The sequence below is a fragment of the Rhipicephalus sanguineus genome, unplaced genomic scaffold (genome assembly GCF_013339695.2).
Source record: "Rhipicephalus sanguineus isolate Rsan-2018 unplaced genomic scaffold, BIME_Rsan_1.4 Seq757, whole genome shotgun sequence".
Classification (NCBI taxonomy): Eukaryota; Metazoa; Arthropoda; class Arachnida; order Ixodida; family Ixodidae; genus Rhipicephalus; species Rhipicephalus sanguineus.
The window spans coordinates 39,132-64,829 of record NW_023615920.1 but is presented as its reverse complement, the minus strand read 5'-3'; the positions used below and the strand labels follow the sequence as shown (position 1 = coordinate 64,829).

At 44.7% G+C, this 25,698-nt stretch overlaps 2 protein-coding genes across 3 annotated transcripts in view; one reads left to right on the top strand and one right to left on the bottom strand.

Moving 5' to 3' along the window:
* The window catches only part of LOC119378273 (probable ATP-dependent RNA helicase DDX20), a gene marked incomplete at its 3' end in the record, with an annotated part of 61,589 nt that extends 52,441 nt beyond the window's left edge, over nt 1-9,148 (bottom strand). The window contains exon 1 of the mRNA XM_037647462.2: nt 8,794-9,148. Coding sequence (XP_037503390.1) covers nt 8,794-9,112 — 319 coding nt within the window. The remainder of the gene's footprint in view (nt 1-8,793) is intronic.
* A 134-nt stretch (nt 9,149-9,282) lies between these two features.
* The window catches only part of LOC119378272 (RNA transcription, translation and transport factor protein), a 47,656-nt gene continuing 31,240 nt past the window's right edge, over nt 9,283-25,698 (top strand). For both annotated transcript variants that reach the window (XM_037647459.2, XM_037647458.2), the window contains exons 1-2: nt 9,283-9,473; nt 14,061-14,185. In XM_037647459.2, coding sequence (XP_037503387.1) covers nt 9,413-9,473; nt 14,061-14,185 — 186 coding nt within the window. In that variant the 5' untranslated portion in view covers nt 9,283-9,412. The remainder of the gene's footprint in view (nt 9,474-14,060; nt 14,186-25,698) is intronic.

Genomic DNA, 25,698 nt, shown 5'->3' with positions numbered 1-25,698 from the left:
AGGTGTTAGCATACACGAACTGCTTCCGGTTGGATAAGAAACACTCGATCCAGTTGCGAACAAGCGGATGAATGTTTAGGCGCGATAATTTTAACAAAAGACGAGAATGAGGAACCTTATCGAACGCTTTTTCGAAATCTAAGAATAGAGCGTCGGTTGGAATTTACAGTCTAAGTTTAAATGAATGTCATGTTTTGCTTGGCATGTGCTGCCACACTTCGGGAATACGTGGAATTTTTTTCATGCCCTGATGCCTCTCCTTTGTTGTTTTTGCTTCGCAAAGCAGTGCGCCTTTTTCGATCAGAATCAGAATCAATTTTATTGTAATAAGTACAAATATTACATAGTGATAATATACAGAAGGAGGTCCCAAAGTCAAAGACTGCAATGGAACTTTCTTTTCAAAATAAATAAGAAACACAGGTTACAGCATACAAAACATATGCATTGTAAAAGGTGTAAATAGAAATAATCGGCATTGATGGAGAACAAAACTAAATTGTACTAGAAAAAAATAGAACACACAAAGTAACAAGAACGAGGTTATCAAATCAGAATACACAATAAGTAAGATTATGAGCATACTATACACCTGAGACTCTGAGATATAATCTTTTAATTGTTTTTTAAATTGATGAATTTTGAGTGTTTTTATTTCGATGGGTATGGTGTTCCAAACAGCGGATGAAAAAAAGGACGCTCTGCTTGCCATAATTAGTATGTATTTCGGGTAAAAACAAATTGCATGCAAACCTTGTAGTGTTATTATTTGTTAGATAAGATCGGGGTAAAACGCCATCGTGTCGTCTGAGGTTGATTTCTTGGAACAAGAATTTTGTAAGGTTATATTTAATGAGTTTCGAAACTGAAAAAATATGGTTAGATTGTAAAAGATAGGTGGCTCTGTGGCTAAATGTGCTAAATGTTATTATTCTAATAGCTTTATTTTCTAGCACTTGTAATGAACGTAGATGAGTCATGTATTTCTCCAACACGTAATGCAGTAGTTAAAATGTGAATGGACAAATGAAAAATACGACAGTAAAATGTCACGCTTAAATATATATTGCAAATTTAGAACTCAGATCCCATAGGCAATCTTTGTTTTACTTTGGCTATGTGATTAATAAACTTTATATGGTTGTCTAGTTCTACGCCTAGATAATTACAAGAAGAGCTTGCGGGATAGGAGTAGCTCCGAGAAAAATATAAGGAATGGAGGGAAGTGTCCGGTGGCTAGAGGTGAGAAAAACAAATTTTGTTTTCGATGCGTTTATGTGAAATTGGTACCATTCTAGCAATTGCGCATGTCTTTGTACATGTTGGATGTGAGAGTTGCGAGACATTTGTCTGAGTTGGTGACAGTGGTATCGTCTGCATAAAGTAGGCATTTAGAAAAGGAGAGACAGTTCGGCAATCATTCACATATAATAAGAACAAAAGAGGACCTTATATGGAACCTTGGGGCACTCCAATATTAGTGATATGGTTTTGGAATTAACACCTGAAATAGTTATTACCTGCATTCTGTCTTTTAAGTAGTTCTGCAGCATAAGTAGGGCTGGTCCGGTAATTCCTAATAATTCAAGCTTATGGAACAATATTTATGATTTATTTTCTCAAAGCCTTAGTAAAGTCTACAAATACAGAAGCAGTGTAATGACCCTCATCAATTGCAAGTCTTAATTCAACTGTTAGTGCAATAAGAGCAAGTTCTGCAAATACCCTGGGCGAAAGCCGTATTGTATTGGCGAGAGAATATTAAATTTCGTAATTGGTCAAGCGCTTTTCAATTACTTTGTTGAAGAATGGTAATACACATATGGGGCGGTAATTGGAAATCAAAGAGTGGTCACCCTGCTTACAAACTGGTGTGATCCTGCCTTGTTTGAGTTCATTAGGAAAACAGCCAGATTTGAACATGAGGTTTATTATGTGTGCAAGACTATCAGTTATGAAGGGAGCACCTTATTTTACGGCGGACGGGTGTTTTATCAGTGCCAGCGCCGGTTATCTTCGTGTTGTTTATAGCGTTTAGAGCTTCTTGAGAGGTGGTTGGAAATAAAAAGAAAGAATGGGGGAGGCGGTGTGATAAGGGATTCTCGTGCACTGTCGTCTGTTGTTCCTCACTGAGAAGAAGTCGGCGAACGCATTAGCTATTTCTTTAACGGTTTTAAGCATTATTCCCTGATGAACAATTTCGGATATCATTTCGAGATTATGTGTCCTATTCAGAAAAGAGTTCACAATTTCCCATTTCTTTTTGATGTTTTTACCACATTCCACAATTTTCTTTTCATACCATATTCTCTTTGCTTGTTTCAAGCTTACAGAAAGATTATTTGAGAACTTTTTGAACCGGGAAGCCAGATTCTTGTTAAATGGTTGTCGTTTGGTTTTCTGTAAAGGTTCTTTTCTGCGTATAAGGGCTAGTAGTTTATCCGTTAACCATGGACTACAAGGCGATGCGAATTTCTTTTTGCATTTGACTTGGTGTGAATGACGAACGAAACAGGATTTAAGCACAGAGATAAAAGGCGAGCATGCCTTTTCAGAATCATTCATACACAAAATGGAACCCAGTCAAGATTTGACATGGCTTCAACAAATGATTGTTTTATCTTGTAGATTTCATGTACTACGTAATTTTTTCGGTGATCTGGGTATAGTGAAAGTTCAGAAATATGGGATAGTGATCAGTAATGTCAGTCATTAGAACGCCTGCATCAGACGGAAATGCCAAATTTGATCATTTCTGCTTGGACTGTGCTGCCACGCTTCGGGAATACGTGGAATTTTTTTCATGCGCCGATCGCTCTCCATTGTTTTTTTTTCTCTCTTTTGCTTTCCGAAGCGGCACGGCAGCTTTCACTTGCGCACCAGAACACGAGCACGCGGTGTGGCTGGTTTTGGTTTCGTCCTTCGAGATGGCTATCGCTTCTCGTGCCCGCAAAGCTGATGGCTGACTGGTTTCTAATCTCTCAAAGGGTGGCCGCTTGTGACTTGTTTATTGCTCCCCGGGGTGCGATTACATCTGTTTCCATGCAGCGCTAAATTACACAAATGATGCCATCGTGGTTGCGTTTTCTGTTTTGGGGAGCACAAACACTACCTCAATGACAGACTAAAAGAACATAGATGCACGTGTCAACAGCTGGTCGTGTCAAATAATATCACTGTGCACTGCAACGATTGCTGTTGCCACCCGCTCTAATGAAAAAGCTACCAGGGAAATCATGGAAATCACGGAAGTTCCGTACATAGGGGAAGAGGTTTACAGGAAGCACTTTCGGCCTTGCTCATGGAACCAGAGACTGAGCTGGCAAAAAAATGCCACGTAAATCAAGCAATTGGCAAGGGGGTCGTGAAACAGTAGCTGAAAATTTTGAACGACATGTGTGTTCGGAATCCTGGCTGTCCATTCAATAATATACCTTGACTTTTATGGCCCGGGTTGATTTAGTAGCTATAAAAGCACACTTTTGATTTTTCAGAGCGCATTCCCCACAACTACAGCTAATGTCATTTTAGTCAGCCAACCAAAAATTTCTGTCATCAACAAAACATGGCTAGGTAGCGATGCCTGTTGAACCATAGCTGAGTAGGGTTTGGAGCATCATACTGCTTCAACTGCGATGCTGTACTGATGTCCCGCACGCAAACCAATTCCACAATGGCCAACCTTGCTGAGCTTCAGCGGCGTATGTTAGAACCATGGTGGAAGCATATTCGCTGTGATAAGGACGCATCCAACTTGCGTGCGTTTCAGCCATCCTCCAAGGGGTGGCGCGCTGTATGTTCAAGTGGTGGTGCGCGTTTCACGGTGGAAGCATGCATTTTCCGGGGGCTCTGGAACGACAGTGGCAGATAAGTGTTTCGGCTTGTTTTGAGCTTGCCTTTTGTTTAGGTTTAGTGAAATTAGCAGTTAAGTCGACAAGGAAGGTTCACCATGTCTGTTGTTGTAGCTTTTTTCCTCGTCTTGCTGGCTTCTTTCAGCCCACGCACGTGTAACTTAGTGGGGTTACACATGTGTTTGAGATAGCCTTTCCTTCGGTTTAGGGTATCAGATAAGCCAATAGCGGAAGGTAAGTGCGCTTGTTTCTTCGCACTGTTTTTTGGGGTCAGTAGCTTTATTTATTTGTGTCTGTAGTGTCGACCAAGTCTATTAGGAGGTGGTGTGTGAGTGTGTGTAAACTATTTATGGACAGTGTGGTATTTTGAAGTGTAGAGTATTGACTGAGTTTTGTGGTACTTTTTGTTTAGGGAAGTGCTGTGTCTTGCGATGACATCTTTTAACATGCGTACACCTGTCTAGTCACATTAAAGAAAGATAGTAGTGTTCATGTGGGTTTGAAAATAGAAATTTGTGCGGAGGAGAATGCAGAAGAATCTGACGTCATGTGCAGACAATGTGAGGTCAGTCAAGACGAAAATGGAGAAAATGACAGCTGCCCAGAGTGAGCTCACGATGAGAATCGCATAGAGCTAGAGAATGTTTTGGCAACAGAGCGAGACAAAATGAAGGCTATGCGAGCAGGGCTTAAAGCAACTAAAGAGCTACTTAAAGTCGTCAAGGTGAACAAAGCGGGCAGGCAACCCACGGTATGGGAGAGTCGAAAAGGGAATCGGACGAGGCAAAGGCAGGTGCAATGACGGCCTAGCTTGCAGGAATTAGTTCTGAGGGAGGGGACAACAAAGCACCAGCTGTGACTCAGGATGGTAACCAGGTCAGTAGTCAGGCACAGGTCACTTCAGCAGGAAAGCTTGAGCACTTATTATTGCCAGAAGTGAAAAGGAAACATGGCTAGGGGCAGCTTACTTGTGGACGAGAAACAACTGAAGAGAAAAGAATCAGGGGATAGTGAATTGCACAAGCACGGATATCATTTCGTAATGGGGCCGGGGACATGAATGCCCACATACATGACCTCGACGAATTATACAGACCAATGGGAAGTTACTGCTAGACCTCTGCGAGCGACATAAGACAGTTAACAAGGGGCTTAGATGTGATGGGCAGATTACGTGGGAAGTCGTAAACAGGCAATCGAACATTGCTCTCATGACAGAAGGAAATTACAACAAACTGAGAGAAATGAGAATATATGAGGTTAACAGCTTGGGTAGATTATAGGCCTAGTGCGCTGCAGCTTTGAACCGAACGGGCAGCGCCACCAGACGGCCGCGGCAGAAAACTTAGGATTGTCGTTTGTTGCTCCCGTGCCCACAGTCACAGTAGAAACGCATGGCTCCTCGCCGAAAGGACGTAAAAACGTAGCAGAATTCCAGTAATTTTCCGTACTTCTGCGTGCATGGCTGGCACAACAGCTGTACGAACACCGTTCGGAAGCAACTAGCTTTAAAATTCTGCGGGTTACCTCAGAAGTCGGACGAAAATGAAAGACAACTCTAGCGCAGCTGTGAGGGGCTGCGTAAGCAACGCCTCGAATTCTGTCCATAAGTGTCCCCACTCTCGTGCGTGTTTTTCCGCTTTTATTATTTATTTTAAATGTATACACAAGCTTACAAGGTCACAAATAAATAGGAAGATAGCAGGCTGACAACGGCCACCTAGAGGGGCAATGTGCCTGTCTGCGTCTTCTGCTCTCACGGGTGATTTCTTGCCGGGCGAACAGGGCTAGCCGGTGCGGAATCAGACACAAATTTGCCGCGTCCTCTTCGTTGGGAACGAAAACAGTTCGGTATAGCTCAGCACACGTAGAGCACTGAAAAATCAAAAGCTGACCTCCACTCGTACGTTGTAGTCCACGGTTTTCGACTGCATTTTGCATTTCCCAATAATGTCGGAAGATTCCATCGCGCACATCAATTTTTCTTTCAGACCACACACTGACCACTCGCGTGCACAACTTCGTACCAAGTGACCAAGAACTCCTTTTGACAATCCTACAGAAACCGCAGAACAACACACGATCGTCGCTTCTTGTCCTCACGTTCACACGCGGGCTGGCGGCCATGGCTGGCGATGCGCTTTCCTAGCAGACGACAACCAGTGAAACTGATGGGCACTTGCAGTCTCACTGTCTGTAAATGTGTATGCGCGCTCGCCTGTATGTGTGCATGCGTTGTGAGCGTGTTTGTGTGTGTGGGAGGGGGGTGGGGGGTGGTCTACTGTTCCCCGCGTGGTGTCCAAGGGACGGAAAAGAACTTGTTTCCGGCGCAAGCAACTGTGTTTTGCCGGCTTTTTCTTTTTTTTTTGTTGGTAGGGCTCGCAGTTTGGTTTTCAGCGAACAGAAGGACTGAGAGAGGTGTCTCTTTCTCGAATGGCTTGAGGCCAAAAGGGGACGAAGTTTTGTTGAATGCTTACAACAAGAGTCGCTGCATGCTGGTTTTTCGGCTGTAGTTTGAGAGGTTTTTCAGACAGGAAGAAAAAACATAAATAAACATAAGTTAGCACAGCGTATTTACACACGCAGACAGAAAAAAAAAAAAGAACTACGGTGGCAGTTCTTGGAGAACAGCGGCCGCCACAACCGTAGCCGCCGCCTTGAAACATGCAGACGGGCCTGTAGGCGACAATCCTAACAGTGCGCTGCTAGCCCAATAGAGGGCGAGCAGTAGCGCCATCATACCAGCTCACGAGGTCTATAGGCCTAGTGCGCTGCAGTTTTGAGTGAACAAGTGGCGCCACCCACGGCGCAGTGCGCTACTAAGCAGTCGCGGCTGAGGGCAGATGCGTACAGGCGGAACCATAGCAGCTCGAAAGGACGAAGCTAATTTGTGGTCAAACGGGAGTGTAACTATGCTACTGCTGCGTGCATGGCTGTCGCAATAGCTACAGAAACACTGTCTGTAAGCTGCCAAAAATAAAATTATATGGATTTATATGGAAGGCTCACGAGAACGAGCGATGACAGCGTCGGATGAGGGCGGTGTGGCGCGCGAGATAAACGGACGTTCTTCATTTTTTAAATGATTTCCTTGCTATTACTACGCATATTTGCTCGTCGTGGTTATAAACGCTGCCTTTTTTTAGCCCCGATGGAGGTCTTCGGCAGCTTGTGAAGCACCGAAACCGCATAGGCAGTGCCCACTTCTTGGGCAATGATGACAGAAGCTCGAAAGTCCTGCACTCTGCCTGTATGTAATAATTGAGCTGGAGAAATGGCTGCAGAATCTAGAAAAAAGTTGATTGCCACTTGATAACATACAAATGGGGTCGCATTCCGGGTTGTCGCAAATTGTTAGGGTACTTGAAGAACGTCTTTCCACTCTTGTCATAACACGTGAAATGTCAGACGGACTCCGATTCAGTAAAAACTGTAAATGCACGCGTATTCAACAAAGCATTTCATAAGAAACACAGGTGTGCATTCTACTTAGAGGCACTTCCGCTGCTATCTTGGATTTTGGTCTGGGATTGAGCAAGAGGGCCCCTCCACATCTTTTTTATTATCTTTCACTGTGGTGGGGGGAAGGGGGGGGGGGGTGCTTGCTCAGCATTTTACGGTAGTAGAAATCAAGAAAGTCTAGAGAAAGCGCGAGCCATCAACATGACGACACGTGAAGCCCTTTCTTGTGCAGAGATCGTTCAACACACTGGAATGTTTTGATGGTGGGACCTATTAGTGGCATGGGCTTGGCGTTGTTTGCTTGCAGAGACCTTTTTAACAGAGAGAACGATCACCACCTTTCTTAGCTTCTGCATGGCAGTACAAAAGTTGACGTCGCGGTACTGCATTTTTGGGGGGTCACGCATGTTAACAACAGCCCAAAGGGGCTTATGGCGGCGGCCAGGGGGCATTCATTGATTTCGGGGACCCCGAGACGCTCGCGTATGCACGCTCCGGCACTTGTAAAGCTGGAGGTACAAACGAATGCGTCCCCGATACTGAAATTATTTACATTTTGTAGTGTTTTTTTTTTATTCTTGCCTAGTCGATAGCAATGTAGCCCAAAAATAGCCACATAGCCAAAGAGAAAAATTCGACGCCTACTCGAACAAAAGTAGCCCAATTTGGCTATTAATAGCCCAATCTGGTAACCCTGAGCTCGAAAGGGGCCGTCCCGCAGAGGTCACGTGGTCGCGGGCGGCCAATAGGAAAGAACTGCCGGTAACCGGTCGACCGATATAATTGACCGGCAGCCGGCAATATAGACACTACCTTTAATTTAAATAACTTTCTACGTATTCGGTTCCGCGGAATCCACACAATCACGCGCGCTGCTCGTTCCGAAATGCCATTGCTCTGCTCCTACAGAGCGGCGTTCGCAGCATGACACGACGGGATCACGCGCGCGGCCGCTACTCGCGGCGCTGACTGTCCTAGCGCCGCAGCGCCACCATACCAGCCGTCGAGGCCTCACATTACCAATAGAATATAAAATTGGAAACGAGAGCATAGAATCAAAGTTTGGCAGCTAGTATTTAAATGACAAACAATAACAATATAGCCGAAAGAGTCGAGGAAGAACCAGGCAAGGGATGGGGCCTGTTGCATGTACTGACGAAAGAAATAAGGAAACAGCAGCATATGGTAAGCTGGAAAGAGGAAAAGCTGGTGAAACAAAAACAAATTCGGGAAGCGATCGAGAAGCATCGCGGGAGCAGGCATGCTGCATATCCACATGAGTGTCACCATGTAGCGTGATTGTGACCCTTTGTCCGTTTTTTGCAATGGTCATACCCTATGCTGCTCTTGTGCTGTATATATATTTTCGTATGTTTCTTCGATAAAGAACAGTTGGCGCCATTCCCGTGTCTGTCCTTTTGCACTACGATTTTTCTTCGGAAGTCATGAAGCAACTAGCGCAAGGCCGAGTTTCGCTCACCAAAACCGCAGAGGCCCAGAGGAATGGCACGCAGCTGTATTGGCGACGGCCTGACGAATCCCGACTTGCGGAGACCACTGAGTAGCTGCTTAGAGAGAAGGAACTCCTCGAAAGTGGCATTTTCGTCCTCCGACTGAAGCACGTCCTGGGAGCGCCACTGCGTCTCCAGCTTGTGCGCTATCCGGCGAGTCATGGTCGTAGAAAGGCTGCCGCTCACAATCTGCTCGCAAACGCCCGCTCTATTGTTGACGTGCCGCAAAAAAGACGCGAACCACGAAGCGGCAGTCTCAGTGTCCCCCTCATGACAACGTGCGCTCATTCAAACATGCGCCAAGGCGCCACAACACGACGCATGTGCGTTTCAGACAAAGGATTGACTCGAATTGGTTTTGCATGGCTAGTTTTTAGTTGTTAGCCTCAACAACAGCCAAAAGCACGCGTTCGAGACGACTTTAGCCTTAGCTTAAGCCAGTCCCGGTTGTGTTGAGCGGTGTTGAGTAGTAGCTGCGGCGCGCTGCAGTGGCAGGTCGTGGTCATCGTTTGTCAGGACTACAGTGTACTAGTCAGGACCAACTTTGTTGCGTTGTGTTCTCTTCATTGTGTGAGCCACTTTTTGGAGATGTTCAAGCGAAAGCTGACCGCGCTGGGATTCAACAACACGGACAATTTTAATATTCAAAGCAAGTTCATCCTCACGTTGTCGCTCGTTACATCGTTTCAGTTCGAATAAAAATGGGCTAGGTGGCATGGATTCATACTTAGGACTCTGCAGCGCTCACAAAGAAGACGAAAGAAGTGTACACGGCAAGCGCTGTCTCAACTGATTTTTTATTCACAAAGCACACACAAAAAAGAAGATATCTAGGAAAGTTGTCGGACCATGTGGCAGGTGCTCGAAACGATAACGAACTTTTTCCGGCTGTTGCCCCGTCACTGAACTAGCGTACAACGATTTCAAATTGCCGCACGTGCTGACCGATTACTCGTATTCCCCATCCCAAAGCCTAATCGATGGCTGGCTCACACAACTTTCGTTTCATCTTGCAACGTAGAAGGTCAGGACAATTTCTCGGGCGTGCTGCTTTTTTGCCTTAAGAAGCAATGAAAATGATCAGCTATGTGGGAAGGCCTCGCTTCTGTAATGAACGTTTATGTTCGCCTAATCGAACATAATCGGCGCATGCCGTCTACACTCCTTTCGTCCTTTGTCTTTTTGTGAGCGCTACACAGTACTATGTATGACGTTTCAGTTCTTCAAGCTTGCGCATCGCACGTGGGAGCTGTAATTGCGACTAGGCGCTTACGTATCACTCACAATTCTCACAAGGGCTTAGCCCACTTCTAGTTCGCTGTGTTCATTAGACATCGCTGCTGTGCATGGTGTGAATTTGTAAATATGAAACGTTGCTAATGTGAAAGCTCGTAGGCATGGTGGTCTTCTAGTGGGCGAGCATCCATTTCACAAGAACGCCGTGTCGCTTGTGCATGCGGTACCACTTGTGCGAGAGAGTGAATGAGCGGTATTCAGTGTCTCTGGGGGGCCAGTAACCTATGCTGTTTTGCCAGCCTCACTACTGCCAGGGTCGACAGCGACGTTAGTATTCTCTAAAAGCAACTGAGCCCCCAAGTCTGGCAACGAACTTGTGCAACACCAAGCCGAACCTTGCTTTCAAAGCCTTATTCAGAGACCTGTACTTAAAGGTCGCGCTAACTACCGTGTTATCGCCAAGCCTGCATGGTATTCCAGCCAGAAGTAGTTGCATAAGGCAGTCGTCCACGCGTAACTGGAACATTAATTGTGATAGTAATACCTGGGGTTTTACGTGCCAAAAGCACAATATTGCTACGAGACGACTATGAGGCACACCATGGTGGAGGGCTTCGGAAATTTCGATCATCTGGTGTTCTTTGACATGCACAGTACATGGGGCTCATTAATTATGTTTGCGCATGGTAAGCAGAGTCATGTGCTTATTCGCTCGTCTCACTTAGCTTACAGGGGCTTGTAGTAAACTGTTAGCCATAATTATTAGGGAAGTTAAACAGCACGAAGATGAAAGACACAAGTACAACAAGACCAGTGCTGATCCTGTTGTGTTGTACTTGTGTCTTTCGTCCTTCACGCTGTTTAACTTTGCAAATGTTGCACCAACTTGCCCAGACAAAAGCTCTCCTCAACCATAGTTATTAATAAACGAATATGTAATCTGTTGGAACAAGAAATTCAGAAGCCCACAGGGAAAGTTGGGGCTTGGTGTGTGCATGCCTGTCTTTTTTCTATCACACTGTGCAATGTTCCTTTTGCTTAGCAGCACAACACTTGAGTTGCTGCAGGCAAGAACGACGGCCATGCATTCATATCCAGGCAACAGTGAAATGTGGCAGCATGAAAGAACAAGTGACCTCGATATCAGGAACGGCTGGTCGCCGACAAGCCCACACATCAATTATTGGAAAACGGCGCATGTGACCTGTGTACACTTGCCGGAGCCACCACTGACATCTGTCACTCATAACAAGCTCCACTTAAATAGCTAGTGATGAGCGCAAAGGGAAGGAAAACATGAGGATGGCAGATAAGTATTCCACAATATTGAGGCCCACATTTTTGCAAGAACTGTGCGTAGGGTTTGGTTTGTGCTGTAATGGAATAGGAATTTATTGTGCAGTATGTAAAGAAAAGAGATTTGCAGTGACATATACAGAATGGCACAGTTTTCCAGAGATAGAAGAGATTGCTGAAAAGAAACATTGACATATTCATCTGCTTGTTTTTGCCTGTGTTGTGCCGCTTGCTTCACAAACTACAGCTTGTGTGTAGATAGGTGAGAAAGTCAGTCCGCCAAGACCTCTTCACCGGGGGATGACTTCAGTTGGTCATGAGTGCAAATCAGCGCAACCGACAGGAGGGGACAGGAGAGAGGACACAGAGCACTGAACTTACAACAGTTTATTTCATTGGAATGCCTTCGCTTTTATACAGTTACACTGTTACAACAGCCATGCGCAGAACACAATGATGTTACAACAATTCATCACGTGGACAAACCTAAATGCATGTTTTCTTTATCAGTGAGAGCGACAGAGGGGGTACTTACACAATCATCCTTTGAATAAAAAATCTTGCCTGCCTCGACAATTTCGCCTGTGATGTGATCTCTTCATTTGGCGACAATGCTACAATCTGAATACCTTGGTCTACATCCGCACGTGCTACAGTGAGCGGACAGCCACCCTTGCTTTGACTGATCAACATTGTACAGATTTCTTTCAACCTTTCATTTAAACAACGATTTGTCTGACCAACGTAATATTTTCTACATGACAAGGGCAGCTGATAAACTACGTTACAAAGACAATCTGTAAATTTATTTCCGTGGTTTGTAGTACACCCATGATTGGGTCTGGACGCTGAGACAAGCATTTTGCACAAACTGCTCAATTTCTGTGGGGCCGAAAAAAAAACACTTTCACATTCACTCGCTGCGCTACTTTTTTCAGATTGTGTGCTATCTTGTGCATGTATGGAATTACAGCGAAATTCTGTCTCTCTGACAGAGGAGCATACAGGACGGACGCACTTGCTGTTTTAGATCTGATGCGGAATAGTTTTGAACCTTTTGAGCTAACCCATGAATTGTCTGAAAATTGCGAAATTAGGTTCCTTGATGTCAAGTTATTCTTGAATGATGGTCGTTCTTGCTGGAAACCGCGTCGGAATAAGCCGATTCTGCCGTTTCATTCTGCGCACTCTAAACTACTTAAGCGAGGCATTATAAAATCCTGCTTTACAAATGCTTTGCAGAGGTCTTGTGAACACAAGATGTTAGAAAGTTTCAGGAGCAATCTGTAAGGCTGACCTCGGCCGGTTGCCCTGACCATGTGCAAGTTTCTGTCGCCAAAAGGTTGTTGCGTGATCTTCACTCAAGTGGCAACACTAACGTAGGCCAACCTGCTAGAGAGAGACAGAATTTCACTGTAATTTTATACATGCATAAGATAGCACAAAATCTGAAGAAAGTAGCGCAGCGAGTGAAAGTGTTTTTTTTTTTGCCCCAGAAAAATCGAGCAGTTTGTGCATAATGTCTGTCCCAGCATCCAGACCCAATCGTGGGTGTACTACAAACCATGCAAATAAATTTAGAGATTGTCTTTGTAACATAGTTTATCAGCTGCCCTTGTCATGTGGGAAATATTACGTTGGTCAGACGAATCGTTATTTAAATGAAAGGTTGAAAGAACATCTGTACTACGTTGATCAGTCAAAGCAAGGGTGGCTGTCCGCTCACTGTAGCACGTGCGGATGTAGACCAAGGTATTCAGATTGTAGCATTGTCGCCAAACGCAGAGATCATATCACACGTGAAATTGTCGAGGCAGGCAAGATTTTTTCTTCAAAGGATGATTGTGTAAGTACCCCCTCTGTCGCTCTCACTGATAAAAAAAAAGATGCATTTAGGTTTGTCCACGTGATTAATTGTTGTAACATCATTGTGTTCTGCGCATGGCTGTTGTAACTGTAAAAGCGAGGTCATTCCAAAGAAATAAACTGTTGGAACTGTGTCTTCTCTTCTGTCCCCTCCTGTCAGTTACGCTGATTTGCGCTCATTATCATGTTGTACGAACACGCCCAATCCTACAGTCTTCAGTTGGTCATGTCTGCTGTGAGAGTAGTGTGCTGGTGATGATAAAGGAAAAACTAGTGTTGGACACATGGCAATGCCGGGATATGGTGACTGTATTGACATCATTTTCACAGAACCAACACACTTTGAAAGCACACCTGACCAGGAGCGGCCCGTCTGTCACAGCAGTTAATTTCTTAACTAAAGTAGGTCATGAAGAGCTGTTTCTACTTTAATATTATGGAAAACAGATTTTATTTAGTTGTAAAGATTTGTATGCACAAGTACATAGAACGTATGAATTGTTGGCTGACTGCTAAGGTTAGAGGGCAAGGTATTCACATGCTCTGGGACAGTTTGTTGTCAGTCTTTTTTTTTTTTTTTTCAATGCCTGATTATGCACTATAGATGAGCAGACTTCCTTGAAAGATATAATACGACTGGCTCAAAACATCCTGCAGAGGTTTTATTTGCAAACGGTTTATATCTGCATTCACATCCAAACTACAGGCGATGCCAGAAACTACCAGGATGATACATTCTGTCCGTTAGAGTGTGCAAAAACAGCATGTTTCCTCCTAGGCAATGTGGCTAGGAACTCCGTGACATGCTCTAATGCATCACTATCAATGTCTTCATTAGGCCAAGGCGAGTTCCGCAGCCTGGTAGCCTGGCTTGAGGACCAGAAGATCCGCCACTACAAGCTTGAGGAACGGGCAGCCTTGCGAGCCCTCGATGCCCCTGGATGGACGCAGGCGTTTGAAACGGTACATTTAATGAAAACCAGTTAGGAGAATGTGTCTGTTCATCCGGTTTTGTAAATTGGTCAACGTTTTTCCTCACGTGCAACGGCTCTTCCACAAAACCATTTTCCCATCCCCTTTTAAGTACACTCAAACCTCGATATAACAAACAAGGATATAACGAATTATCGGTTATAACGAAGTAAATCAAGAATAGTCTTGTCGCAGCTACAGTGTTACAAATAAACGTTTATAACGAATTTTCGGATATAACTAAGTTATTTTCGTGGCAGATGTGACTTTGTTATAATGAGGTTTGAGTGTAGCTTTAAATGTTCAGGGCACTGGTGCTGCATCCAACAATTCTATCCCGTTGCCATAAAGCAGCGGAACACTGCCAGACCAGCTGAGTGATAAAGATGATTCACAAAGTGTGCGAAAGCTCCCACCATCAGATGTGTTTACTCACCATACTGACCTTTATAAAAACCTTTTTTTTTTTTGCATGCTTGATACGTTGTCCAGTGTACTACACTCAAACCTCATTATAACAAAGTCGCATCTGCCACGAAAATACCTTCGTTATATCCAAAATTCGTTATAAACATTTATTTGTAACACTGTAGCTATGACAAGACTATTCTTAATTTACTTCGTTATAACCGATAATTCGTTATATCTGAATTCGTTATAATGAGGTTTGAGTGTACTTCAAAAGTACTTGTTGGGTTTAGAATAACAGAGAGCTGAGCTAGTTGGTAAGTATTCATTCTAAAAAGACGGGGCGTGCAAACACGGACACAAGAAGGAAGTCGGGACACCGCAAACGCCGTCGTGTCCTGACTTCTTTCTTGTGTCCGTGTTTGCACGCCCTGTCTTTTTAGATTGTTGTTGGGCTAGTTGGTAGGTCATTTCCAGAAATAATTAAGAGTGCAAAATGCACGCACATTCACACACGCACACACCCACATGTTTGGTGCGTGTATGTGGGGGGTGCGTGTCTTTTGTGCTCTAATTATTTTTGGAAAGTACTACTTCAGTTTGACAACTGTGCTTATTGACAAAATATTCCACGGGTAATGCTGGTAATACAAACTTAAAGTAATGTATAATCATACACTAATTTGTCCTTTGACACAGTGTCAATATATCTTCGAAACAAAAGACACCTTCTGTGCCAATTCATCTGAGCAACTCCTACGTCCAGGATGGCAAAGCTAGATGAGAGAGTCCTTGAATGCTTTACAAATCCAGTTAAACCCTTTGAGTGTTTACGCCGTACATGTACGGCATTGCCTGTATGTTCAAGACGCGCGCCTTTTTCGATCATTTCTCTTGCTTGGAATGTGCTGCCACGCTTCGGGAATATGTGGAATTTTTTTCATGCACCGATATCCTCAGTTGCTTTTTTTTTTCTCTTTTTTTCTCGGCTTTCACTTGCGCATCAGAACACGAGGTGCGGCGGTTTTGGTTTCGTCCTTCGGGTGGTTATCGCTTCTCGCGCCCGCAATGCTGATGGCTGTCTGGTTTCTAATCTCTCAAAGGGTGACCACTTGTGACTCTCGTTTATTGCTCCCCGGGGCGCGATTACATCTGTTTCTGTACGGCGCTAAATTACACAAACGACGCCGCCATGGTTGTGTTTCTTGTTTTGGGGACTCTAAAGAACTAACTCCATCTCGTTGGCGATAAGACAAAGGATTATTATAACTTTTTCACTCGTTTTGCTTTCAGTACGGGTGCAAACCATACAGTTTTCTTCCGCGCACTCACTCTACCCTCGTTCATGGCGAGGACCAACAGAAATTCTGGCATTACCTTTCTAAAGATCAACACACAGTTTCACAGATTAATTTGCATGATCACACCATCACTGAGCCGACATCTATAGTAAACAAATTGAATGTGTTTTTTCAATCAGTATTCACGAGAACCGCCTCATTCTCTCCATATCCATCACGAGATCAAGGTGCCGATGCAGGAAATTACGATAAGTGAGGATGGTATTTTATGCCTTCTGCGTGAATTAGACATCAAAAAGTGTCCTGGTCCTGACCATATCACAAACATTTTTCTGCAGAGACTCGCGGGTTGGGTATCAAAGTATCTGCACAAAATTTACACGGTATCTTTGAAAATGTCATCTATCCCTGATGATTGGCGCTGTGCAAATGTTGTGCCAATTCACAAATCCGGTTCCAAATGAGACCTGAACAATTACAGACCAGTTTCACTCACAAGTACGTGTTGCAAAGTTTCGGAGCACATCATTTACTAAGCCATTGCTACCCACCTTGATCAAAACAATCTCTTGTGCCATCGACAACACGGCTTCAAGTCTGGATTGTCAACCATCACGCACTTAGCAGAATTAACGCATGACACTGCTAATGAACTTAATAAAGAAGGCCAAATTGATGCTATTTTTTTTATTTATCTAAATCGTTTGATGTCGTACCTCATGCTGACCTGATTACCAAACTCTATGCTTATGGTATTGACAGAACCACTGTACTGTATCTTGGATTTCATTTATCTCAAGAATAGAAAACAGTGTCACTGTGAATTCCTGTTCGTCAGAGAAACTGAGTGTGTTTTCTGGAGTGCCACAAGAGTCGGTATTAGCACCCATTTTGTTTTTAATTTATATAAATGATATACAAGACTGTGTTCACCCAGATGTACAGATACGTTTGTTTGCGGACGATTGCGTCATATAAGCCAGTACACAGCTGTGCAGATCAGCTTACGCTAAATGAATCTTTAGGTTCTATTCAGGGTTGGTGCAAGGTATGGGGTATGAGGCTAAACACTACGAAGACACAATTCGTATCATTCACTAACAAAAAATGCCCGCTTGAATTCGCATACACACTGGGCAATACCGCATTATCCAGCACTTCGCATATAAAATATCTGGGGGTAATTTTGACGAATAACCTGAGTTGGGAAACCCACGTTAACGAGATCTGTCGGAAAGCTCATGGTAAACTGACATTGCTGAAAAGAAAACTGCGTGGGGCACCATCATCTGTCAAACTGAAAGTATACAAATGTTTAGTGCGACCCGCCCTAGAGTATACGGATTCAGTTTGGAGCCCACACCAAAAATGTCTTATCGATAAACTGGAGCGAATACAAAGACTGGCGGTTCGGTTTGCCTTTTCAGATATTCAAAAAGGAGCAGCGTTAGCCAGTTAATTATGAAAGCTAATCTACAGATGCAAGTTCATCGTAGAATAATATCGAGGTTAAAATTTAGTTTTCAGCTCTATCATGGCCACTTCAGATTAAATCCCTCTGCATACCTACACTCTCTCACCAGACATTCCCTTCGAACGGGTCATAGTAAAATGCTGAAACAATCCTTAAGCCACATAAACTCAGACAAGTACTCGCGATTTCCAGCCGCCATCGACTATTGGAATAAACTATCCGAAAGTGCAGTTTCCTCTGCTTCAGCAGATGCATTTGTTAACGTTATTGCAAATATCACCTTTGGTGTGTAACGTGCTCACAATTCAATGTCGCACGATTTACTTTGTATCTTTTTGTCTTTTTGAACCTGTGTGTGCGGAAAGCAACGTTGTGTGATTAATTTTTTTGTTTTTTACTTATTTTCTTTTTCAATGACGTGCCATGTTTGCCACTTATGTATAAAGATTTTGTCACCACCATTCCTGCTTAGGCCCGAATGTGGCCTGCAGTATGTATAAAAAATTTTAAAAAAAGGCAAAAAAACAGGGTTGTGGTGTGCGCAAGATGTATCCCGCGATGTATGGGCATGCCAAGGAGCCACTGCGTTTCAGGGTGTCTTTGAACGACAATAAAAAATGTCATCATCAGGTACCACGAATTTCCATGTGACACTTAATGCCGTTAAAAGTCCTTATGATAAAACAAGATATCATTGTTTCCGAAGAGAATAGTACATCTAGAGGGATGTTGATAACATGATCCTCAGCAATATTTGCCAAACGTTCGGGGCTCTTCAAGAAAAGCCGCAACACAAAGACACTCGTACGTTTTTTAAACCACCTTGGTGCGACCCGCCTTGTGGCCCCACAGCGGCAATAAGTTCAACCAAGCAGCTCCCGCTGTTTTCTGGGCACACAAAGGGCTGCACCTTTTTTCTTTTATCGAGCAGCCATGTTCAGAGCATCATAAGACCAGTGATTCCACTCCTGCGCCAACTGCGCCAAGGTGCGCCAAATTCGATTTACTGCACCATCCTGATAATATCGACGGAAATTGCACCAAACTGCGCTAGAATCTCGTGTTTGGGGACGTCTATCACCAGCAATCGCACCGCTGGCACGTCAAAACATGTGCAGCTTGACCTTGGGGCTGTCAAGGTCACAACCATGGACCAAGAATTATTCCACTGAATAAACAGCGCTCGCGGGTATGTGCCGAGTAAGTCATGATGCCATGCACGGGACCGGCGCAGCTTATGTTGTGCAAGTCGGCTCGACGGCAAAACACAGTCTCCGCAGTGGCTCGTGGCGTCTAGGCCAATCGGTAGCTAAATAGTGAGGCGGCAATTCATCGGCAGACGCCATCTGTTCCAGAAACGCTGCTGATAGCTGGTTTCAAGCGTTGCACGGCACGTTATTAAAGCAATGTTACTAATAACTAACATGCGTGCCGCTAAAATGTCTGTCAGTTCTCCTTCTGGACATCGCTGAATAAAATCTCAAATGCTAGCTATATATAATACGGAACAATATTGAATTTTCCTTGATTCATGTCCGTAAAAGAGCATGTGAACGGTGGTATCGCGTTGACACTTTTCCTCAAATGTACTTATCCATATATCTTTGTCCAGAACAGCTTGTCCGTAATTCCTTCCACCAGCACATCCGGGTTAGTAATCGCTCTTGCGGTAAATACCCCCTAAAAGGCCCTGCCCTTTCGAGCTCGTGAGTGCTAAGGTACCAATCGAATTTTTTGCTTGCTTTTTTAAAAATGTCATCTCATTAATAAAAGCATGCCTCCTGGTTGGAGCAGCCGCACTTTGGTTTTAAAGGGACACTAAAGAGAAACAATGAATTGGTTTAGATTGATAACGTGTGCTCGGAGAACTCTTGTGCAGTTTATTTCACCACCATAGGTTTAATTAGAGGAGAAAACCAAGTTAAAAGTTTCATTTTTAAATTTCACGTCGAACTTTGTAATTCGTGATGTAAAAAACTTCAAAGAGCATTTAATGTATTTTGGCGCCACTGGCTCGACGAAATTTCCACAAACTCGCTATGTCAAGTCTCTGGCCCCCTCAGAGGACAATGTACTTCGATTTAACCGATTAGGAACTACGTAGGCCCAAGCAGGCGCCGTCAAAAATATGTGATGTCATGGCAAATGGTGCGGGAATTGCAAGGTGGTGTCGCCACCTGTATTTTCTTTCTGCGCGTTTTCTCGCTTATTAAGCGTCTTCGCGCAGAAAGCGTGGTGTTTTTGGTATTGTGGAAGACTACTTTACTAATGCAAGAAAAAATCGTTTTGCTCTTTAGTATCCCTTTAATATGCGCTGGGCACTCAATAGTGGGCCCGTCACTGACGGCCTGGCGTTGGAAGGCCCGCTGTTAAGCGGCTACAATATGTTACACGTCCGCTAGAGCACTGCACGGGCCGATTTTTCCGGCCCGGCCCGGCCCGGCCCGAAAATGCAATGCTCCGGCCCGCCCGAGCCCGGCCCGGTGTTCTTAAATGTGGCCCGTACCGGCCCGGGCCGAAAGGTTTGGGCCCGGCCCGGCCCGGCCCGTTTCAGCTAGTTATGCCTTGAGCATAAAGGAGGCACTGTCCAACCTTCGGTTATTGTGAAGATACCTGCCGCACAAAATATTTTCTAGAGATGTTTTAGGAACTTCTTTCAGTGTCACGACTTTCACTGGTACTGTGTATACTTTCGGTGAATTACGCGCGTAACACTCTTGCGAAATGACTGCAGGGCAATATAAATATAATTGGAGTCATAGCTGGCTCTTTCATGTACGCACGCAGTGCTAACCACGCCATCTCATTTTTGCATTTCAAGAACTACAAAATATAATACCTGCATAAAGTGGAGAAAAAAAGCATGGCAGACATTTTTAGGTTCAGCTACATCAACTGCATCTGAGCTAGGCTGCTGAGTAAAAGTACAAGTCTCCTGCAAACTTCATCTATTGCCAAATGCATGAAAAAAAAAGGGCTCTAGCTGCTTCTGGGAGATTACACCAGCTGGGCACGTTACAAATTAAAGCGTGTCTGTTGACTCCTCGCAGCAGCTGCACCCAGTCTACACTACGTTTTCGTGCTCTAAACAACAAGGTTTCTTTGTCCACCCTTCTTCCCCGAGTCACCGCCACCCGCAGGGCCATAATCTGTCAAAGCAGGCACACACCGTTAACGAGCGAGCCAGTGTCATGTGTGTACAGTAAAGGTGTGTGGAATAAAGGGTGCTTGAAATAAAACTAATCAGTCTGCATGTTGGTTATCCCCAGACTCCCGGATCGCTTCTCTAGCCTGATCACTCCAGTTGTGAGCCACACTCGGGGAAACGAGTGTCTCTATGGTCTGGCGCCTCACCACTAGTAATGGCAAAATCAACAACGCGTTCGCCCTGTGATAAGATCGCTCCGCATCTTGCACTCAAAATGCACGAAAAACAGCTCCTGAGATATTAATGACTCACAAGTCGCGTTGGCCAGTCTACGGGCATGCGAGCGCAGCATATTGGAAATTTCCCTAGATACGAACGCGCACATCTTATATACACTAGTCTAGGCAGTTTACCGTTTTTCCTTACACGGTACCCAAGAACGTCTTTCACTCACTATAATGGCGGAAACTTATATTAGGCGTTTCTTGAAATCTCGTGTAGCATACCGATGGAGCAAAATTGTAGACGTCTTGTACTGTGCAATTTCTCTGCACGCCAATGCGCTCCAGGTTGTTTAAATTACCCGGAGCCCTCAACGATGGCGCCTCATATAGCCTGGGTCGCTTCGGGAAGTTAAACCCCAAAACAACAAAACAAAGCCACACAACGTACACACGCAATTATACATATACGTATGTGACCCGGGCCTAAAACGGGCCTGGCTCAGGCCCGAGCCCGACCCGAGCCGAAGGTCATGGGCCCGAGCCCGGCCCGGGCCCGATCCAGGGCCGGCCGGCCCGGGCCCTGCAGTGCTCTAACGTCCGCCCCTCGCTTTCTATAGGGTCATAGCTGACGGTTAAAAAAAAGCCACAGTTTCACTTAAGGGCGAAGCAATGAATGCTACTACCAACAAAGTGTATTGTTACATGAAGTAAGGCTAGCTGCTAACTTTTTGGATCCGATCTCGTGCAACTCAACAATACAGTGGTTTCAGGGAAAATGGCCGCTCAGTGACCGAAGCGGTTTTCGGGCTGTCAGTTCTCTAAACGCGAAGTAAGTGTTGAGATCACAGCAAGCTTACGAGCCATCTCCTGGTGCCTCGAGATAGCGCTTGCGCCAGCGGCTGCGCCATCGAGCGACGCAGCCCTCCCCCCACCCCCTGTTCTCCCCTGGCGTCCCTTCATGCTCCTTGCGAAAGACGGGCTGGGCGTTTCGTCTGTTTGATGAGCAATCGACGGCAAGCCTCGTTGCACGGCCGTCTTCACGCAATGGACGGCCGGCTCATTTCATCTCCGTTTGAGCCACGTTCATCGCCAGCACACGCGGGGAACATACGATGCATGGGGTGATTTTATCAATTTGGACTTTACACGGAAAATGACGGTGACGGCAAAAACTCATCTAGGGTGTCCATAGAATTGCTATTGCAATGAAAAAAAAATGAGGAGCCATTCCACACTCTGAGGTGGACGACCAGTGAAGCCGTTTAGCGCACGGCACAGAGGTGTGATGGTGGAGGCCATTTTGGTATGTAAGACCAGCTTATTGAAGGCCAGGCTGTTAATGTTCAATACACAATAATGAAAGCCTTGGATAGCTCATTGGCCGTCGGCGGCGATGGCGTCAACACGAGTAATACAAAAAATCATCACATGATGTCATCATGAAGTCATAGATGCCAAAACTTGTGACGTCGTCATGATGTCATACACCGTGACGTCACATGATGACATTATCACATGACATAGTCGCTTTGCACTGCCTTCGTGGTTGGTACGCCGATCACTTGTGAGGTGCAGAAAGCTTGCAATGCCTCCGATCATGGAGGCAGTGTAAAACAACGTTAGATGCACAAAGCTTTCAGAGGGGGGCAGGGGAGGATCAATACATCGAGTGTAAAGAAAAAGAATGGCTTTCGCTTTCGAGTCGTCTTAGGCGAATGCATAGGAACCCTGCGAGTTTTTCTTTCTTTGCAATGCTCCCTAGAGGGCACTAGGAGCTTTCGGCATACAAACAAAATGCCCTAACCTTGTACAGTTTTGCTGTAAAAGGAAAACGAAGTTTGTTATGGCACGAAGTTCCCCATTGAACGCACTCTCGAACACTTTTGCGGAAGCTCGACTTGAAGCGGATTTCCATCTTCAAGGCAACCAAACGCATGCTCAAACGATGGTCTATAAGCAATACGAGAATGCTCTTGCTTCAGCATGTGGAGGCCTCAGAAAGAGGGAAGGGAGTCGGAGGAGGTTGGTTTTTTGAGGCTAGCTTAGTGATGTCATGTTGTGCCCCGCAATACAGTTGATTGAGAAGAAACAATACCTGGCTTCTTTGGCCTTCGGGAATGCATTAGGGACAGTGTCACTCTTTAGCATTGAGGCACTGCTGTATGTTGCGGCATTTGTCTAGGACTTCTGCTGAAAACCCGTAGATGAATTTAGAGTGCTATTTCATAAAGTACAATTTTGTTGATCTAGTTTTCTGTTTATTTGCTAGTGTCGAAAATAATCGCTGAAGAGGTTATTCCAGAACACTTGACTGCATGACGCCCTTATTTTTACGTTATCAAGTGAAATATGGAGTACTCCTGAGATGATTTTCTCCATGAAATTTGCAATGAATCAAAATATTTCTAGCTCTTCATAAGAGTCCCATAATAATTAGTCAAGTGCTTGAATGTAAATGCAACTTGCTTTTCCACTGTACTTCAAGATGTGAAATTAGCTGCTCCAGATTGCTTACAGATGCAAAATTACCTGCTCCAAAGTGCTCCAAGATGGAAATTTTTGCTGCTCCGAAGTGCTCCAAAATGAAAATTTTGCTGCTCCAGAGAGAGAAGTAACTTTATTGGCACCCGTCAAATAGATGACGGGTAGAGGCGTCAGCCTAAACCCACACTCATCCTCCCTAACCGTCGACCGGGATCCCTTGGGACGTGGCGGCGGTTAGGGCGAGACCGATGACTTGCCGTTGAGCATTTTCCTCTTCGTTGAGTAGCAAGGACTCCCAGGGCTCTCTGCATCTGTCTGGCTCATCAAAGTTAGGACAGCTCCAAACCATGTGGACTAAGTCCGCTCTACCATCGCAATGCCTACACCGAGGGCTATACTCCATAAATTGCTCTAAATCAGAAGTCCTCAGTAGCATCACTGTAAGACACACCACATTCAACATTTCTTGCTTTAATTTCATACATTACAGCTTTACCCTCCAATCAAATTTGTTCATTGGAACAATTGAACAATTATAATTATTAATGATATTAACTAATCAGTATAATTGTCATATTTTCTAAACCTTTGATTTGATGTCTTTCAACTATAAGTATGAATAATCTGTTTTATTAATTAGTACCATTGATTGCTAATGCAGTGTAATGACTACTTGTTGCTTAACTGGTACTAATAAATAATGTAGGTGTTATCATATGCACTGATTCTACGCATGTCTATAATACATCTCCTTCTAGACTTGCTCCTTGCTAGCACAGGTGAACAACTCAGACATGCTTTTCATGCTTAAGCTTTCAATGGCTCGTAATGCTCATGCATTAAAACATAACTTGTGTTGTGCGAGCCATTGACAGTATAAAAAATACTCAGCAAGTGGCTGTAATCCTGAATTAATACATGGAAAATGGTACCTAGCCCTGCCACCTTGCTGTTGCAGAAACAGTGGCGGTGAAGGTTGAGTCAGGCAGTCAATGTACAGGGTGTTTTTTTTTTTCAGACAATACAGGTTTTTATAAAAATGCTGTGACTGTCATCTTCGCAAACGAACACTGCACTGAGGAGGAGAAACTTTGCTGCACCTAACGTTACATTAAAATGAGTAATTGAAAAAACTCGTTATTTAACTTTTTAATTATTAACTTTAGCAGCCATTGTTTATATGGAAGAGTTGTAGGGTGTGACATTTTATAGCATGAACACCTTAAAAAAATCGCAAAAGACACGTAATTTGAGATAATAACCAACAAAATTCAAGGCCCCGATCGAGGCAATACCGAAAGGGAGCGCCCCGGGAGCACAGGAGATCCATCAGCCCTGTTGCATCAGGCCGGAAGCTCACAGGACGAACTTTGGAAAAATGTGCGTCGCAGCAGAACATGGTCAGGAAAAATGGCAAGCCGTCTCAAATGCCCAATTAGATCGCTTATCTTTTCGTTTGGTGTGTAGGGCTTATCCGTTTCTTTGTTAAACTTGAAAGAAGTGCAAAGAACTCGTTCTCTTGTCTGCAAGAAGCAGCGCTGCTGTGGCTGCCGCCTACCATAAAAACCGGGATATAGGTCGGACCGGAATATAGGTCGACCCCCCAAACTTTGAATCCCCAAAAAAGAAATTAAAAAAAACGCAAAGTATCGCGGCGCACCCTTACCTTGATAAATACGCGACACAACCAGCTGCACTGTGGTGACATTTCTTTTTATTTGGACACTGATATGTAGTTAGATGCCAGAAGGCCACTAACTGCTGTCACTCAGACTCGTCCGAACTTGAGTCGGACGACGCCTGCTTGTCACTAGTAACGTCCCAGAGTGCATTGTCCTCCGTTCCATCCAATGCATTGCTGATACAGCATTTGCGAAAAGACTTGCGCACCATCTCTTCCGGGAGAGATTTCCATGCTGACAACACCCAGCCACAAACGTTCGCGAGAGGTGGACGTCTTGGGCGGCCAGCGGGGGTCTTGGGATTGTCGCCCAGCATCCACTCATTGTAGAGCTCGTGCACGCGATCTTTAAAGGGTTTGTTGAGCACTACGTCCAGTGGCTGGAGGATTGATGTTAATCCCCCATTGATCACGACAAGATCCATCTTGCCATCGGACAGGGCTCCCTTTACATCGGCTGTGAGGTGGCCTCGAAATGAGTCGAGGACCAACATGCTTGGTCGCTGAAAAAGCGCACGGGGTCACCGATTCCACACGAGCCGGATCCATTCGAGCATGAGGGACTCGTTCACGAACCCTTTTTCGTTCGCTCTCACAATCACATCCCGAGGAAAGTCTTCTTTCGGTAGCCCTTTTCTCTTGAAAATGATATAAGGGGGCAGCTTCTTTCCATCGGCTGTGCACACGAGCATCACTGTAAATCACGAATGCTCAATGCCCATTGCCAAGAGCTTGACTTGCTTTGATCCTTTAGCGGTCACAGTCGTGTTCGAGGGCATATCAA